Source organism: Manis pentadactyla, chromosome 12 (assembly GCF_030020395.1).
Source record: "Manis pentadactyla isolate mManPen7 chromosome 12, mManPen7.hap1, whole genome shotgun sequence".
In the NCBI taxonomy this organism is placed as follows: domain Eukaryota; kingdom Metazoa; phylum Chordata; class Mammalia; order Pholidota; family Manidae; genus Manis; species Manis pentadactyla.
In genome coordinates this window covers 52,685,376-52,702,552 of record NC_080030.1, presented here as the reverse complement: position 1 = coordinate 52,702,552, position 17,177 = coordinate 52,685,376, and the positions used below count along the sequence as shown (strand labels likewise).

The 17,177-nt window shown below is 36.8% G+C and overlaps 2 protein-coding genes across 10 annotated transcripts in view; one reads left to right on the top strand and one right to left on the bottom strand.

Moving 5' to 3' along the window:
• ECT2L (epithelial cell transforming 2 like) overlaps positions 1-14,587 on the top strand; it is a 73,604-nt gene extending 59,017 nt beyond the window's left edge. For 2 of the 4 annotated variants that reach the window (XM_057489150.1, XM_057489152.1), the window contains 7 exons: positions 41-188; positions 1,887-1,960; positions 2,060-2,216; positions 2,899-2,964; positions 4,289-4,377; positions 11,706-11,878; positions 13,178-14,587. In XM_057489150.1, the coding sequence (XP_057345133.1) occupies positions 41-188; positions 1,887-1,960; positions 2,060-2,216; positions 2,899-2,964; positions 4,289-4,377; positions 11,706-11,878; positions 13,178-13,305 (835 nt within the window). In that variant the 3' untranslated portion in view covers positions 13,306-14,587. The remainder of the gene's footprint in view (positions 1-40; positions 189-1,886; positions 1,961-2,059; positions 2,217-2,898; positions 2,965-4,288; positions 4,378-11,705; positions 11,879-13,177) is intronic. The other 2 variants (XM_057489151.1, XM_057489153.1) reach the window with 2 other exon arrangements.
• Positions 14,588-15,434: 847 nt separating this feature from the next.
• Positions 15,435-17,177, bottom strand: part of REPS1 (RALBP1 associated Eps domain containing 1) — an 87,132-nt gene continuing 85,389 nt past the window's right edge. For all 6 annotated transcript variants that reach the window (XM_036903671.2, XM_036903670.2, XM_036903668.2 and 3 more), the window contains one exon: positions 15,435-15,695. In XM_036903671.2, coding sequence (XP_036759566.2) covers positions 15,627-15,695 — 69 coding nt within the window. In that variant the 3' untranslated portion in view covers positions 15,435-15,626. The remainder of the gene's footprint in view (positions 15,696-17,177) is intronic.

The window sequence follows — 17,177 nt, the reverse complement described above, 5'->3', positions numbered from 1 at the left end:
ACTGCCAAAATTTCTTGGTCATGCTTTTCTCTTATTGCAGGCAGTTTCTAGATAACCTGAGAAACAGACTACAGGAATGGGGCCCAGCTCACTGCGTGGGAGAAATATTCATAAAGTTTGGAAGCCAGTTGAACACATATACCAATTTCTTCAACAATTACCCTGTTATTCTGAAAACTATTGACAAGGTAAATGATTGAGTTACCATCCAGGCATTTATTAAACCTTCTGAGCTTGAAGGAAGTTTTGTGTGCGATCCAAAATACTAAATTGATAGAAAAGACTTCATCCCCACTCCTAGCTTTTAAATCTCCTCCTCCTGTTTGCTGTGGACTCTTTGAGGATAGCGACCCTGACTTACTTTTCTGTCACTAGGGGCCAGGAGAATGCTGGACACAGCAGGGCCCAGGAACAGGTGACTGGCCTGAACCTACAAATTGCCAGACTTCCATCTGTCCCAGACACCCTGTGCTGTTACAAGCAAATGTTTTACAGATTGGTAGAACCAAGACCATGAGTGCTGATTCCATTCTGCCATGACAGTCTACATGGCCTTGACAAGTTCAGCTCTCTTACGGAGAAAAAGAATGACAATTCATATGTTTCTTGGACTAAAGATACTCGATTGAAATCTCCTTATGAAATAAAGAATTTATCTTACATTCCTTTAAGAGTTCACTATAAACAAATTTTCCCCTTGTGACTTATGCCATATGTAGTCTGAACAGGAATAGTAAGCTCCATTCTGCATCATATGTTACTCTTATTATATCTCTTCTGAAGGCAATAAGGTCCCTCTTTCTTCCCTCTTCGATTTGTATAAAAAAGATTTTGTATAAAAAAAGAGGCTACCTTGCAACCTGGTGGCACACTTCTGCCAGTGTCAACCATGTCCGCTTTGGCTGTGCCCATCTGTATGCACTGAGGCCCTGAGGGAAGGCCTGGGGCTGGGAGGCCTTTGGGTGATTCCTGGCCTCAGACTTCCCCCTTTGTGATACTCCTCCTGCAACCTGGGGAATTTAAACACTGCAGGACAACTCGATGATGTGAAAGTTGCCTGGATAAGGCGATTTCATACAACTGACCTTTAGGGTAAGAATTGTCAAGAATAAGAGCATAGTGTCACATATTGTCATAAACAAATTGGTACCAAAATTTTTATAGTTATGGATAATAACTATTTCACTAGCATATGGTGGATATATAAGTAGTTAATAAATGTTAGGTATTAATATTATTGCAATCAGTGAAAATTTGATTTCTAGAAATTAATACTACTGGCATCTTTTAGGTATGTACATAATAAGAAAAATTAGGTTAACTTATGGATGCTCTAATGATTATGAATGAATATATTTTAAAACAGATACTAAGTGAATCAACTTTATAATGTTACTATGGAAAAATTGATTAACAGCAGTATTAACAGGTGAATACCATTAATAGTCTCTTAGTATATGGAAATTACATTTACTACATGACAGGCACTTTAGGGCCTCCTCCCCCCCACCACACACACAAGAGTTAGGAGTGGCATTCATGAGAAAACCGAAGCTCAGAGAAGTTAAATAACTTGACAAGGTCACATAAAATTCTATAGGACTAAATTAGAGTTGGAATTAGAATTCTAATCCAGGCCTACCTGGTTGCAAAGTCTGTTTTCATTTTTCTATACTGATTAAGTGCAATGAATAGGGTAGGTTTATGGTGTAATTAATACACTATCCAAGTATGAGTAAGGGCCAATAGTACTAACAATACTTGGATTAGATGTAGATGTTGCCCTTTTGCTTTGAGTGCTTCATAGATCACGCATGCCTGATAGAACAGAAGGCTTTAGAGTTGTCTTATAGAGCAAAGTTTGACACTATATTGCTCACCTTCAGTGCAGAGAAATGATACCTGCATTCCGTGCTTTCCTGAAGAGGCATGATAAGACCGTTGTTACCAAAATGCTGAGGTAAGATGTGAGGGAGAGCCTACCTGGGGCACCCCAAGGTTAGGACATTGCTCGACCTTCAGAAAGAGACCACAGTTCCCTTCTCTATGCCTCCTACAGCCTTCCAGAGCTACTTCTGTACCCATCCCGAAGATTTGAAGAATATATTAATCTTCTCTATGCTCTGAGGCTTCACACCCCTGCAGACCATGTTGACCGTGGGGACTTGACCACTGCAATTGGCCAAATAAAAAAATATAAAGGTTATATAGATCAGGTTGGTTGCTGATAAGAGTCTGTGTCCTTTAAAAATGTTACAATGCTTTTGTGGTATTCTAACTTAAAGATCCCAAAATACCTTATCCTCTGGTGGTGTTCTTCAAAGTCTTTCATCCTTTTACTGTGAAATCATTGTGTTCAGTGATTTTGAGCACTGAGGGCATCTATTCTAAGCCAAACAACACGAGACAGAATGTTTTCAGATATCTGTATAAGTACAAAAAAACCTTTATTAACATTAAAGTTTGATGAATGGGGTATTTGGATTGATTTTTCTAGGTAACCACAAGGAAAAAAGTAAAATCCTTTGTTTCTGAAAGAATGTTTAAATGTATTAAGTTTCGTGCCTGAGTAAGTAAGCAACCACCCCTATTCTCTGAGAGCATTCAGCATCCTGGAGTACAGCAGTACCATTCTGAAAAGATCACTGCAATGTGCACACTGCATGGGCATCCAGGCCAAACGCAAACTGCTAATGCATTATGACCTAAAGATATTTTTTCATTATAGTCTTGTCACTTGCTTCTTTGTTTTAAAACTTGGGTACATGAAACTGAGATTCTTATTATAGCTTATCAAAATACCAAGCCCCATATCAAAGGTCACAAAATATTTTTAATCTGCTTTTTATGTGTAGAAATTTTCCAGTTTTAGTTTGCCTTAAACACTTTGTTTTCTAGATGAAGCAAAACACCGGCATGAAAGATCAGCTGTCAGACATACGGAGAACCATCCGGGGGTGCCCTGTACGTGTTCTGATGTACCCACTACATCTCATGCTCATGAATGTAACCTCCAGTCATTGGCAAAGGAGACAGATTTCTACTCAGCTAAATGTGGGGGACCTGCTGTACCATGTGCTGCCAAGCACTCACATTTCACATCCTTGCTGTCTGCAGGGGTGCTGTATGAGAAGAGGCACTAGTGGGCTAGATCCCACCCCACAGCTTTTCTGTACTCTTGACTCCTTGCTTGATATTACTGTGATCCTCACCCCCTTTGAGGAGAGGGGCCATATCTTCCATTGTTTCTATCTCCCTGCACATAGTACCATGTGCAGAATCTCTCAACAAAATCTCAGAAGTCCTCTGGTAGCTGTCACCTACAGAGTATCATCTGGTCCAACCCTACCTTCTCTCTTACTGCCTTGCCCACCTTATGATCAAATCATACAGCTCTACTCACAACTGTCCAGTAACATCAGCCTCTTTTCACATCTTTGTGCTTTGCCCAGGCTGTTCCTTCTCTCAAACTGGCTTCCTTTCCTACTCCACTGGGTAAAACTCCTACTCATACTTTAAAAGTCCAGATCAATCATCTTCCTTGTAAAGTTTCCCCTTTCCCAGCTGTGAGTTGCCCCTTCCTGGGTATTCTGTAGCACCTGAACATCTCTGTCACATTTAATTGCAGTCCTTTATTCACAAGACTGTCAACTCCATCACATACGAACTAGGATTTACAGTATTTTTCTAGTGTTTGGCATAGAGCAGGAGCTCAATGTATGAACTAAAGCATCAACTGATCGGAAATGTTATTTTTATTTGGTCAAATTAGGGAAGCAAGATGGAATTGTTTGGTTATAATTTACATCTGCACATTTTGGTAGAGAAAAGGGATGTGAGGTTGATTTAATTACAAAAAGTCCAAAATAGAATTCAGAGTCTACAGAACTTTATCTCTGAATCACTGTTCACACCAAGTGATCATATCTGTGGCTAGATCACTACAAGAGCCTGGCTCCTTAATTTCTAACAATTCATTCACTTCCTTGACAGAGCCCTTCTTACCCGTTCTCACCCCATTTTTTTTATCCTAGGAAAGCATTTATAAATAAAACAATTTCAGTAGTTAAAAAAAATTAGACAACACCCTCAAATGTAGTTTTCATTGTCAATTCTGTGGTCTTTCTAAAGAAAGTATGGTTTATAAACAATGAAAACTCACTTTTTTATATTCAAACTGAGTTCTGCGGAAACTTACATCTTCTGGGATATAAAATGGTTCTGCAGTAGTGACATGTTTTATTTTCTAAAACTTTATGTATGTTTCTAATTTTGTTTTTGATTTCAGACTCTATCAGAAGTAAACAGATATCTGATTAGGGTCCAAGATGTGGCCCAACTTCACTGCTGTGATGAGGAAATTAGTTTCTCTTTAAGGTAAACATTTAACTAGCCTCTGCCTATGACTGTGTCTTGCTCATCTTGTGCTTGACATCAAGTACAATGTCCGATATTGTAAATTTATGATAAATCTTTGTGTTGTTCTGAAAAGTCATCACACAGCCCTCTGAGATAATGTAAGGTGTTTTATCACTTTACGTGCATTCCAGGCAGCTACTGGCTAGAATGGGAGAAGATAAATTGTTTCTGCCTGAACCGCAAACTATGCAGAAGCAGGAATTTTGAAGGTTGGTCACCTTCCTACTGAGAGGAAATCCAAGTATTATAGGTATCACACCAAGGATCTGCCTAACTTTTAGAAAGAAAAGATCAGTTATTCTCAGATAGTTACTGAGGTCAGTATTTAAAAGGTTTCATCATTAAGACCACCATTACATGAAGGTCTCCCCATATCTGTTTGCCACATTGCACACAGTAGTGTGGAAACAAAAGCTGGGATGGAGCCAGTTTCCATCAGCGAGCATCCCCTTTCCTCCTCTAGCACAGAGATGGGAAAACTTTCTCTGTAAAGGGCCAGACAGTAAATATTCTAGGTTTTCCTTGCCAAATGATCTCTGTGGCAACTACCTAACTTTGCAGGAAAGTATAGCAAAAAAAGTAGCATAAAAGCAGGTACATATATGATACAATTCATAACAAATAATACAGTCTTCATAAGCAATACACAATATATAAATGAACTGTTCTAATAAAACTTTATTTACAAAAGCAAGTGGCGGGGCCATAGTTTGCTGATCCCTGCTTTAGAAAACTGTTTATAAAACTGTGCTCTTAGTACTAATGGCAAAGATGAGAACTCAACAAATAGCAACCAAATGGAGAGGAACTAACTCCTTTAATTTGTCTATCTCCAATAAAATAAATAAAAATTGATTTGTCCATTATTTCAGTGAATATTTCAGCAAATGTTCCCCAGAGGCACAGGGCGGTTGGGATAGTTGGAAGAGGCAGAGGGGTAGTTTGAAGAAACCAGTATCCTTACCTGTGTCCCCACCTAAATGGATCTTAAATGAAAATTAAATCACACAGTTGTGTCACTTTTCTCATTGTGATGCTGTCTTTGTTTTCTTTTGTTGTTTTTGGTTAGTAGCTATAGAAATGAGCTACACTTACTCCACTCCATTCTCTTTTGCTTGCATGGTTTCTGATGAGGCATCCTATGTAATTCTTATCCTCGTTCCTCTATAGGTAAGGTATTTTTTATTTTTTGTTCTCTGTGCCCTTTCAAGATTTTGTCTTTGTTGAAATATTCACTGAAATAAAGGGCAAATCAATTTTTATTTACTTTATTGGAGTTAGACAAATTAAAGGAGTCAGTTCCTCTCCCTTTGGTTGCTATTGAGTTCTCATCAACTTTGAAGTCTCATCAACTTTGAAGTTTAAATGTGATATGCCTAGGTATAAATTTTTTAGTATTTATTCTGCTTGAAAAGCTTCCTAGACCTGTCATTTAGTGTTTCAATAATTTTGGAAAATTCTCAAGCCATTTTTATTCAAATATTTCTTCTGTTCCTTTCATTTCTCCATCTGATATTCCTCTTAGACATACATACACCTTCTGCAATTGTCCCACAGTTCTCAAGATATTCTGTTTCTTTCTTTTTCAGTCTTTTTTCTCTTTGCTTTTCAGTTTGGTTAGTTTCTGTTGATATCTTCAGCCTCAAAGATTCCTTCCATGGCTATGTCCAGTCTACTTATAAGCCCATCAAAGGCATTATTCATACTGCGTTTTTGACTTCTACAATTTCAATTCTTAGTTTCTTCTTTATTTATATTACCCATCAGTTCTTGTACGTTATCCACTTTTCCCATAAAAGTCCCTATTTATTGTAGATATTTAAAATTCCTGGTCTGGTAACATCATCCCAGTATCCCTGCCATACTTGTCTGATTCTGATGCTTGCCTTGAATTATCAAACTGTGTTTGCCTCTTAGCATGCCTTGTAATTCTTTGTTGAAAGCTAGACACGATGTACTGGATGAAAGGAACTGAGGTAAGTAGGTTTCTAGTGTGAGGTTTTATGTTTATCTGGCTAGATGTTAGCCTGTGTTTACTGTTTGTCGTACCTGTGGTGTCAGAGGCTACAATTTTCTCTAGTGTTGTTTTCGTCTCCTCTGTTATCAGTGGGTTTCCCTAGATTCCTCAAATATGGCTGAGCCTCGTGGTTTTTTTAGCTGTAATACTTTGTTTTTATAAGGAGTCTTGTTGGTGTGGTAGCAAGATGGGAGGGGTGGAGGAGGGAAGTTTATGGTCCTCTGATCAGGTTTTAGTTTCTTAGTGAGCCTGTGCCTTTGAGCTACCTTTAAAAATGCCTATCAACTTATTACTGTTTTTCTCACCTCTGAGATTAGACAAGAAGGCTAGTGGGAGATGGAGTTGAGTATTTCCCTTTCCCTATATTGGTTAGTTCTGGTAAAATAGTTTCCCTTGAAAGTAGGCCTTTGTTAAAGGGAATAGAACTCTCTGGACATGATTCAAAATGGTTAGTTTTCCCCTCCCCTCCATCATAAAGAATAAGGCGATTTTTCTTACATCTTCAGAGTGAGAACCTGGTGGGGCTCCTCCACGTAAAACTCATGAAGTTTTAAACTTTTGCAAGCAGGAAAGGAGGGTCCCCCTATGGCTAGGCCTCCAATTTCTAATCTTTTAAACTGGTACATAGTCCGCCTCTAGCAATCAATCAATTATTCTTTAAGTATTCTTACCTGATGTTGATCCAGCAGGCAGTTGCTGCTTCTAGTAAGCTGTGATTGTCTGTATCAGCATGTCTCTCTAGCTTTTGGGGTGTTGGTTTGCCTTGTGACCTCAATTTTCTGGTGGATCTAAGAAGAGTTGTTGACTCTGAGTTTTTCAGCTGCTTTGCTGTTGTGATGATGGAAGTCATGATTTCCAGCTCTTTATATGTCCAACCAGAAATCAGAGGCCTCAATTACTAGAATTTAGGCTTCTATCTTCTGTATTTGGACAACAGAGTAAATTTGAGAATTTGAGAATAATGGGAGAATACTAAATCACACTTTAATTATGAGAATTACACTTACATTTAAAGAGGCACTATCTCAGTGACTTGCCAAGCAATAAATACAATATTACATTAATATTTGAAATTAAGTAAATGCAAAACAGGTTCCTATTCCAAAAGATATTACAGACTATTTGGACTGTAACCTTGTTTTCTGTCATTTTAGAAAGTCACATAAAACCCAAGAAATGTCACTCCCATGACTCTCAAGGAACTCTAGAGGAAACTCTTCTTACATTTATACATACAATACTCACATGAGTATAGTTCACCATGTATTTTAAATTCTCTCATTTGCTATTACAATCACTTGGGGAGGCAGGTAGGACTGAAGTCACTTTTTGGGTGGTAACCTGGACTTACGTAAGTTGTCCGAGGTACCAGAATAAGTGCTGGTCTGGAATTCAAATCCAGGTCTTAGTGCTCTACCCACTGATTTATACCAGCAGGTGGAAAGATGAACCAGGCCTTCCTCATAATAAACTCCCCAACATAGCAGCTAATATTAAACAAATTACTCATAAACAAGAGCTGTGACACAGAAAAACAAGTCAATATTTACATTAGGAATGGAAAAGTCTACTCTGGGGTAGAGATGAAGTCAGCATTTTAGAGCTGGGAAATTTGGAGGCATTTGTCCTTCTGTGAACATAGCCCACAGAGTTTGGGGTTTGTTAAGCTTTTATAATACATTATATACCTTCAAACTTATATAGTATTGTTTTTTCAGAAACACCTATTTTCATGCTTAAAACTTGTTTTAAGCATGCTCTTTATTCCTCCTTCTCACACTTGGTGCAAAGGTGCAAACAGTGGCGTGCTCCAGGACTGGTGAATGGTGGCACAACCTTGAATCACCAATTGTAGCCATCTACTTCTCAGTCCTAGAGACCTATTGAGGAAAAACCCTACTATGCTGCCAAAAATGCATACTGTGAACTTTTAGCCATATCCAAAGGGACCTGTAATCATTTATCAGGCCAGCTATGTATGCATTGGGGAAAGGTAAATACCCAGAGTTCTCAGGGATCCTGGACTCTGGTTCTGAACTGACTCTTATCCTGGGGACCCAAAAAGCCACTATGGACCACCAATCAAGAGTGTGGATGTAGAGTGAGCTAAGTGATAAACCGTTTGGGCTCAGATCAGTTCACAGAACATAATGTTGTCCAAGTCAAAGGTTGTGTTCTGAAATTCCTTTTTGAAGTTTTATGTATTTATATAAATTGGGTAATTTGCCTTTTGGACTGGGTAGTGCCATGGTTAAACAATAAAGCACTTCTAGAATAGCATTACCAATTTAGACTATAGTAGAACTGTTCCATTTTGCTGAGTCATTGAACCTATTTGTAACAAAAGAAATTCTATCCAAGTTCAGGGAAAAAAACTACCCTTGGCGTTGGCTCTTTAGTATGTGAGAAGTAGCTTTCTGGAACCCTAGTAGAATCCATAGTTTCCACTTCAGCTGCTCCATTATGTCAAATATAAAAGGTGAAATTATTTGCTTTTGCGTATGTAGAATAATTGTTAAATTTTTTAAAAAAGATTCTGGGGTTTTTTGTCTTTGAATGAAAATTGTTGATCCTGGGAGGCTTAATTTCATAAATGGCTTCTGAAAATGTTTTCTAGATAAAACTCAGATTTATATATATTTTTAAGTAGCACTCTAATAATCAGATTGAAATAACAAAGGCCTCTTTGAGTATTTCCATTTATCTCCTCTGATAACAGGTGGTCTCAACTCCAAGGCTGAGTTAATATGCCTGCTCCCTCCCTTCCCTGGGCCAATCACATACCTTCAAAGTGGGTCACAAAACTGTAATTCTTTTTCATTTACCTCTACTCTTGATGTTGTCCCTTCCAAAGGAAAAAAACTGAGTATCTATTTATCAAAACACCCTTTTCAAAAGCATTTCTTTAAAGCACCCTTTATAAGGCACATTCCCTGATAGTTCAGATAAAATGGCAGTTTTATCATTACTTTAACATTTTCTAAACTGGTACAGTAGGGGAAATAATTGTTCCCACCAGTGATATGGCAAAAATTCTGCCAAAAAAGGGGACAAGAACATGGGGGAGCTTTTCTGCTTATTTAAATTGTGGCCACTCACTACATGTAGCCCACTACACATACTTAAAAATGTAACCTCGACCTTTCTTGCTTCCTTTCTCTTATGCTTCATTGTCAGAATAACCTACCAACTTGATCTACAGTATTTCTTGTAAGACATCATTATATGCAAGCATCCCATTCCTTCCAGCCTAAACCATAACCACACAGAGAAGGGGAGGAAATGCGTGAAAAAGAAGTTGGCTCTACTAGTTGAGAGACCACTGCATTTCTGTTTATCCACACACCTAACACAATCTGTACTCCCTCACACTCTCCAAATAGCTGAACCTTAAGTATAAAACTCCTCAAAAACGTTTAACTCCCTGATCCAGTCCTCTGCCCAACTCATGGTTTTAACTAATAAATAACTTGAGTTCCTGTAGCCAAAATGTGGCCTGTGTATCGTTATCACCAGGGAGCTGTTAGAAATGCAGAATCTCAGGCTACTCTAGTTCTATTGAATCAGAATTTACATTTTAACAAATTCTCCAGGTAATTCAGATGCACATTAAAATTTGTACTATGTACAAATCAGAGCTATTATTATACAAAGTGGATTCTAAGTGTGAGTTACAGCAGCTTTTACGGGGAGAACAACTTGAAGTCCTTGAAAAAATATATAAATCCTTTGAGCAATCAATCGTACCCTTAGGAATCCTGATACAAACAGCAGCACGTGTAAGGAATTTTATATGTAAGGATCAGTCTATTCTAACATTGGTCCAGTGGCAATAAAGAATGAACTAATAAGAGGGGGAGAGGAAGGGAAGAAAGAGACCCAGGTCTGTAAACAAGGCAAATGCCCATCAGAAGGGGAAGAGTTTAATAAATGATAGCCCATTCACACTATGAAGTACCATTTGGCCACTAAGAATGAATGAACACCATACCAATTAACTTGAAGTGGTTTCTGCTGATGAGAAAACAAGAAAAAAAGTGTAGATTATTTTTGTAAAGTAATGGCAACCTACCTGTAAATAGATACATATACGTGTATTTATGTGATACCTGAGCAGGTAAAAAAAAAGTGTAGATACAACCTAGCTTGGGTGACCGGAGTGCAGGAGTGAGCCAAGAAAAAAAACAAAAACCAAAAAAAAAAAGTACACATAGAAAAGCCAATGGTATGGACTGATGTCACATTAGCATTAAAGTAAAACTGTATGTGAATCTAAATAGACAATTTAAAAATTAAAGATGATGAAGATAAAAAATAAGAGACTTCCTCTGAACAAGCCTGTAAATTGATTCTCTTCCCTAAAATAACTGAAGTTTGCTTGATACTAACCAGAGAAAAAAAATTTTTTGGTTATCCTCCATCAAAACAGAGCTTGTTGCACTCAGCCACTCCTGGTGTGTGGGGGGCGGCACTCCTCCAAGCGCCGCCGTAACACAGCATCACTCAGTGCTCTACTGGGCACTTGCACGAGATGGCCTGGCTTGGAGTTCAGGGCTACCTGCCTCACCCGGTGACCGGCTCCACCACACAGGGGCTCTGTATGGAGGTTGAGGACACCTCATTTTGCCTGTTGATAAATACCCCTATAGTTGACCATGACAGCAACCATAGATGAAGAGATACTTAATTCCAACCTTTCATATTGACAAAGTATATTAATTTACCTATCAATTTCCCTCCAATCAAAATTACCTCCAATTAGAAAATTTTCTATTTCCTATTTAGTAGTTAAATGCTGTGCTTTTCTACTTCAGGTACCACACTGGTTCTGTGTCTTTCTCTATCCCAATCTGTTACCCTTAAAGATGAAACCCAAAAATTTACTTTCCGCAGATCACCCAAATATATCAAACACAAAATACCAAACTTGGCAAGAAATTAAAAGCACAGCTTTAGCATGATTCATGTCATAAAGGAGGAGAAATTCAACATTTGTTCCTCCCACACTGAATACTTGTCCAGCAGGAAAGCTCAAACCGTTGCACCAGGAACCTTGAGGCCCACCCACAGTACTGGTCTGAAACAGAGAAGGGTCTACTCACACCAGTAGGAAAAATATACGAGAGCTTTAGTGAGCATTCAAAAGGTCTGTAGTGGGACAAAAGTCTTGACTACTGGTTTATCAATGTAAAGATGGTGAATTATCTAACACTTACTTATGCCTATGTAATAACCCTTCGAAAACAGCCCCTTCTCCGTTTTAACACAGGATCTATGAACATACCCGTGATCTCACGCTTTTCCTCTTCAACGATGCACTGCTTGTTTCTAGTCGGGGCACATCTCATACTCCATTTCAAAGGACTTCAAAATCAACCTATGAGTTCATTGCATCAGTGGCCCTTCATAGGTTACTTGTAGAAGATATTCCAGATTCCAAATGTACGTATTCTTTTCCTTCCTAGAGTTAAATATCTTTAGAAAGCTCTATTATATAAAGCTCATTAACTAGTAAAATAGGAGAGTAAAAAAAGGACTGGAATTATAATTTGCCAATTTGCAAATAATTTCCCAAAGATCTTTAGGATTTCATTAATGTAAACTTTCATCTACCTAAAGCAGAAGAAGAAAGGAATTCTGGCATTGTCAGACATGTACCCTAGACATTAGAATAGCTTTCAAAAACCACAAAGGGAGGCATGACTCCACACCACTGAGAGTTCCCTGAAGCAGTCTGACAGTACAGCGGGAGCCTTTAACCACTACTCTCTATACTGCCCGTAGATGCTACAATCTTAGATTTTTTATCCACTACTTTTCCATTTTACTAGGACTCATTATTACAGATTCGACTGTACCTTTCCATTTTTCATATTTGAGAGGATGAACAGATCTGCAAAGAATGTTTAGTAAAAAACATTTCATTCATAACTTCAACAGAAGTATCATTTATTACAAAAACAAATCCTTAAAACTACTGTGCCTGTTTTTAGTTATTCTCCTACACTCTACCTCCCCTGCCTATAAGATCCCTGTCTCTTCCCTGTATTTCCATTGGGCCAGACAATCTGCAGGTGACACCTCTCATTCCAACATTTTTCACTGCATGTAAAGGCAGGACTTAAGGTAAAACTGGAACAAAGATCTCAGAGAAGGAACTAATCTAAAAAGGGATGTTTCCCACTGGCTTCAATCCCATTTTAAATCTGACCCTAAGAAAAATGAACAACTGTGGAATAAGTATTTCCACCTAGAAAGCAAACTCAGGTGAAATAGGTTACCTGTAACCTCTAGCTATACTGACCCTACATTAAAACATCATTCTGTAACCTAATAGATAGCATTCAGCTAAGCAGGTGGCTTAATTCTGTCACTGGCTCTCATAGTAAGGTTGTTTAGGTTTACCTCTCAGCATCTCTATTTAAAGTCACTCTTAGACCTTTAATGCTTCTAGTTCCTTCTGGAATGGCTGAGACAAAGAAATAATATTATATCATTGATCATTGAGTCTTTAAAAATAATTGCTAATTACAATTAAACAAAGACAAGATTATATTTGAATTACTCAGTAGTTTAAGGAAGTTATATTCTAAATTGAATTTGGATTTGTTTGAATCCCTCTTAGTTTTCAAAAAACTCTTAAAGATGACTTGGTCAGTACTTGAATTTCAAAATACTTTCTCCATTTCTTCTGATTGCTACCTGCAAAGATTAATTAACGTACTTCAAATATTTTCACAGATATCAAGAATGGATTTATTCTTCAAGGTCCAAAACGTGAATGGATTTGTGCTACAGAGGTTGAGGATGAAAAGTTCCTGTGGTTGTCAGCACTCCAAAACACAATCAGAAGTAGTATGGGGCAGTGAGACTGGGCTTGAGGAAGGTTATCAGGGCTGCCCATTCTTCCCAGCAAAGACAGTGTGAACTTACTGTTCCAGAAGACCCAGTAAGAAACAGAACGATAGTGTCATGGATGCTGGGAAGATGAACTAGGGTGACCCATAACGGTTCTTCCTAACGTAAACTTTAACATCTATACTTAACCATATGAAATGCACATAAGAACAATTTGAGTCCAAAATTTTAAAATACTTCTTTTGGTAGTTATTTTTCATGGACAGTGTAATTTAGAGTAATCTGACTGATAAAACCTAAACAAAACAAAGACTGTGTATTCAAAGTTTTGTTTTATGATCAAAAATAAAATCAGAATGAAAGGTATTTCTTCAATGATCATCAGTCTAGAGAAATATTTTAATTTGTTGTGATTTACCAATCATCTTTAACATTTTCATGAAATAATTACTGATTTAAAAATATGTATAAGAAACATAAAAGGCAATTTACTCAAAAACTTGTCACATATATCCTCAATATGAATATAATACTCCAGAGAGCATTAAAAATATACCACTATAAAGACTAAAAAATTTTCTGTAACTTTTAAGTGTTCTTTTGTTGCAAAATTTAATTCTTAGACTTTCCAAAGAAGAAGGTTTATAAATTTGTGACACTGTAAAATTAGAAGGCTGTTTGGGGGAAAAAAACTTCTGTAATACAAAAATGGAAGCCTGGCAAAACTTGCCTGTAATGGAATTTAGCTGAATAAAAATGAAGAAATTGGGACAATTTTAAGAAATACAGCAAAATAGGTGTTAAGTAGTTTTCTGGACCTTTAAAGCCTTCATTTAATTATTTAACAAACTGAAGTCATCAGCTATTAGCCACTTGGAAACTGATATATGCAGTAACAATACTATTTTTGCTTACTTAATGGTAAATATCAGCCTTGAAAACCTTCCATTGTCACTTTCCTTTCTTCTTCCTATTATTCTTTGGTAAGGAAATCTACTAGTACCGTCTAGGATTGTGAAGTGGGCTCTGTTTAACATTTTGTTTTTTCAACAAGGAAAATACAAATTCCTTCTAATTCTTAAAAATTTAAATTCTTGTTAAAAAATATACAAAAGTTAAAATATTGTGCTGTTTTATTAGTGTAAGTGCACACTTCTGATTCTGTTATGATATATCCATGCAGTTTAACATCTATGATCCCATAGACAGAATAAATGATTAAAAGAAGTATCTGCTGTTAGTCAGCAATGAAGGCAAATTCACAAATGTGATCAAAATGTATATATCATACGATATAAAACAAATCCTAAGACAATATATCACCCTGAAGAGGGTGCACGACAGAACCTCTGTTAACTGGAAAACCTGTCTATGTGGCAAAGGAACGAGTGACAAGGCCTCTAAAGGTAAACCAGAAATCTTAAAGAATTTCCATTTATTCTCTGAATAATTAACATCCTCATAAGTTTTAAAGCATATTACTTTAAAATTATTTCTGAAGAGACTAATGAGCTTAAACTTCTAAGTGAGTTAAGTGCATAAATCATACAAAAATGGTGCTGTTTGCAAATGGATGGTACTTATGCTGTTTGTGATTTCAACACTTTCCCTTCACTTCTAGGGAACAATCAAGAAAGGCCTGTCTTCATAGCTATTTCATAAGTTTACATGACTGCTGAAGAAAAATCTTACACAAAACATTTTAAGTCACTGATAAAATGGCTAAAATTTTCACAAGGAAAACAGAAAATCTGACTCCTAAAGCTGACATGCAAAGTCTGGAAGAACTGCACAAATCCTGAAGTCCACTGCAGAGTGTATGGTTAAAGAAAGCCTTGCCCAACATAGTTCTTCAAATTAAAAAATGGAAAATTCATTGTAAAGGTTTTTACAAAACAAATATAGATGCTATATGTAAAATATAAAATCTAAAAGACAAACTGACAGTTTGATTTTGTCTACTTTTGCAAATATTTCTGAGTCTGTGCGAGAGATGTAACTGAGAAGCCCATTCTACAAATCAAATCAGTGTGAGGTTTTGGCCATGTAAGTATAATAGACCAATGTTACGTATTCTTGGTGCTATGGAGTTAACAAGGGTGGCCTGTGCCAACAAACACAATATACCCTCCAGAAAAAGTCATCCTGACCCTTTTATTGTTGAAATTAAAAAATAAAAGACACTTAAATACAATGGTGAACATATAGGGCAAAACAGAATCATAAAATTTAATGTTGAATTAAGCAGTGAGCTGAATGTTTGGGTCTCCAAATTGGCTTGAACCCAGAACCGCCTAAAAATGGGTATGTTCACAGTTAACGGCAATTGGCTTTATAGGTGAGAGAATGGTCGAAGTTGTTCCAGTTGAACTTCCAGGGAAATTCTCTCCTCAAGAACATCCTAAAAAAGATGGAAAGCCAAATTATGTTTTAAAGTATATAAAAATGAAGGCACATCTAACAACAGCTCTGTATCAAGACAACAATGTAAATTTGTGAAGAGAAGGGACAGCTATTCATATTTTAAAAGGATACTTCACTTTAGAAGTGTAGTTTCTTTATATATATCTAATATTAAAATATATTAGAATTTGATCTTAACTAAAATCTTTTCTTTTTATTACATAAATAAGGGTAATAAAATATTTTTGAGTTATTAGAAAAGCCAATACTTGCAAATGATGACTATTAATGCAAAAGTTTTGCAGATGCCTACCTACTGCAGTAACTGGAGATTAAGTCAGTTAAAATAGATTCTTTTCCCTGGTTATTAGATCTGGTCCCAGCAACTCTTCAACCTCATTTTGAGTTTTAGTTTCACAAGGAGTACATTTATTTCGCAATTAGAATTTCTAACCATTGTTGATGTTGAGTAGTCTTTTCAGATAGCCAGCAAATTTTAAATTATCTACTTTCTTATCTTCTTTTTCTCCATTATACTGATAGCATCATGTTTTAGCCAAAACTACCTCTTCCTATTTAGGACTATACCTCCTATTTCCTGTTCTGAGAAATAAAGAGAAACATGATTTTTAAAGTAGCCCCTATATACTATTCTATGGTTTTTCTTAGTTCTTCAGAAAAAAGCACATTAACGAGATTTTCATCTTCAATGTAGGGTACTAGCAAGCTTGTCCTTACTTTTCCATTCTTCCTTTTCAGTGGGCTAAATTCTTAATCATAGAATAACTATGAATATCTTCTCTGATCAAAGGGTTACACAAGCATATGGTTCATTCAATAGACATTTATCAAATGCCTAAATGCTAGGTTTTGGGGACAGAGACAAGATCATTACAAGTTTACCTAGGACAGTCTCAGTTTACCTCTGATGTCCTAGCCTAAATAATAACACATCCCTCCCTCTTTTCTCTCACAAGTATTTTGTTCTGGACAATATATGGTCATCCTAAACAGAAGTGACAGAAATGATTAGGATTTACCCTCAGTGAGTTTAGTTTAGTAGGACAGAGAAACAAATGTGCCACAGATAATTCCTGGACAGTGTGACAGATGCTAGATGAGGGAAATGAACAGAATGTTATGGGAATGAACTAATTATTTATTTTACATTTCCATGGCCTCTCTTCTCATCTTTGTGGTTTACAACTTTGCTACACAAAGTGAGGCCAACAGTCCAGCAGCATCTCCATCACCAGGAAGCTTATTAGAAATGCAGAATTCTTGGTCCCACTCCATTCCTAATATGAATTGGAATTTGTACTTTAATGTGACCCCAGATTAACTGTATACACATTAAGGTTTGAGAACCAATGGTTTATAAGATATGAATGCTTACTAATGTTGGTGAATCATAAATGATTCTGGCTGTTCATATTCATTCGCAGGGATTCAAAGAAATCATGGTCAGTAGTAAGAAAGA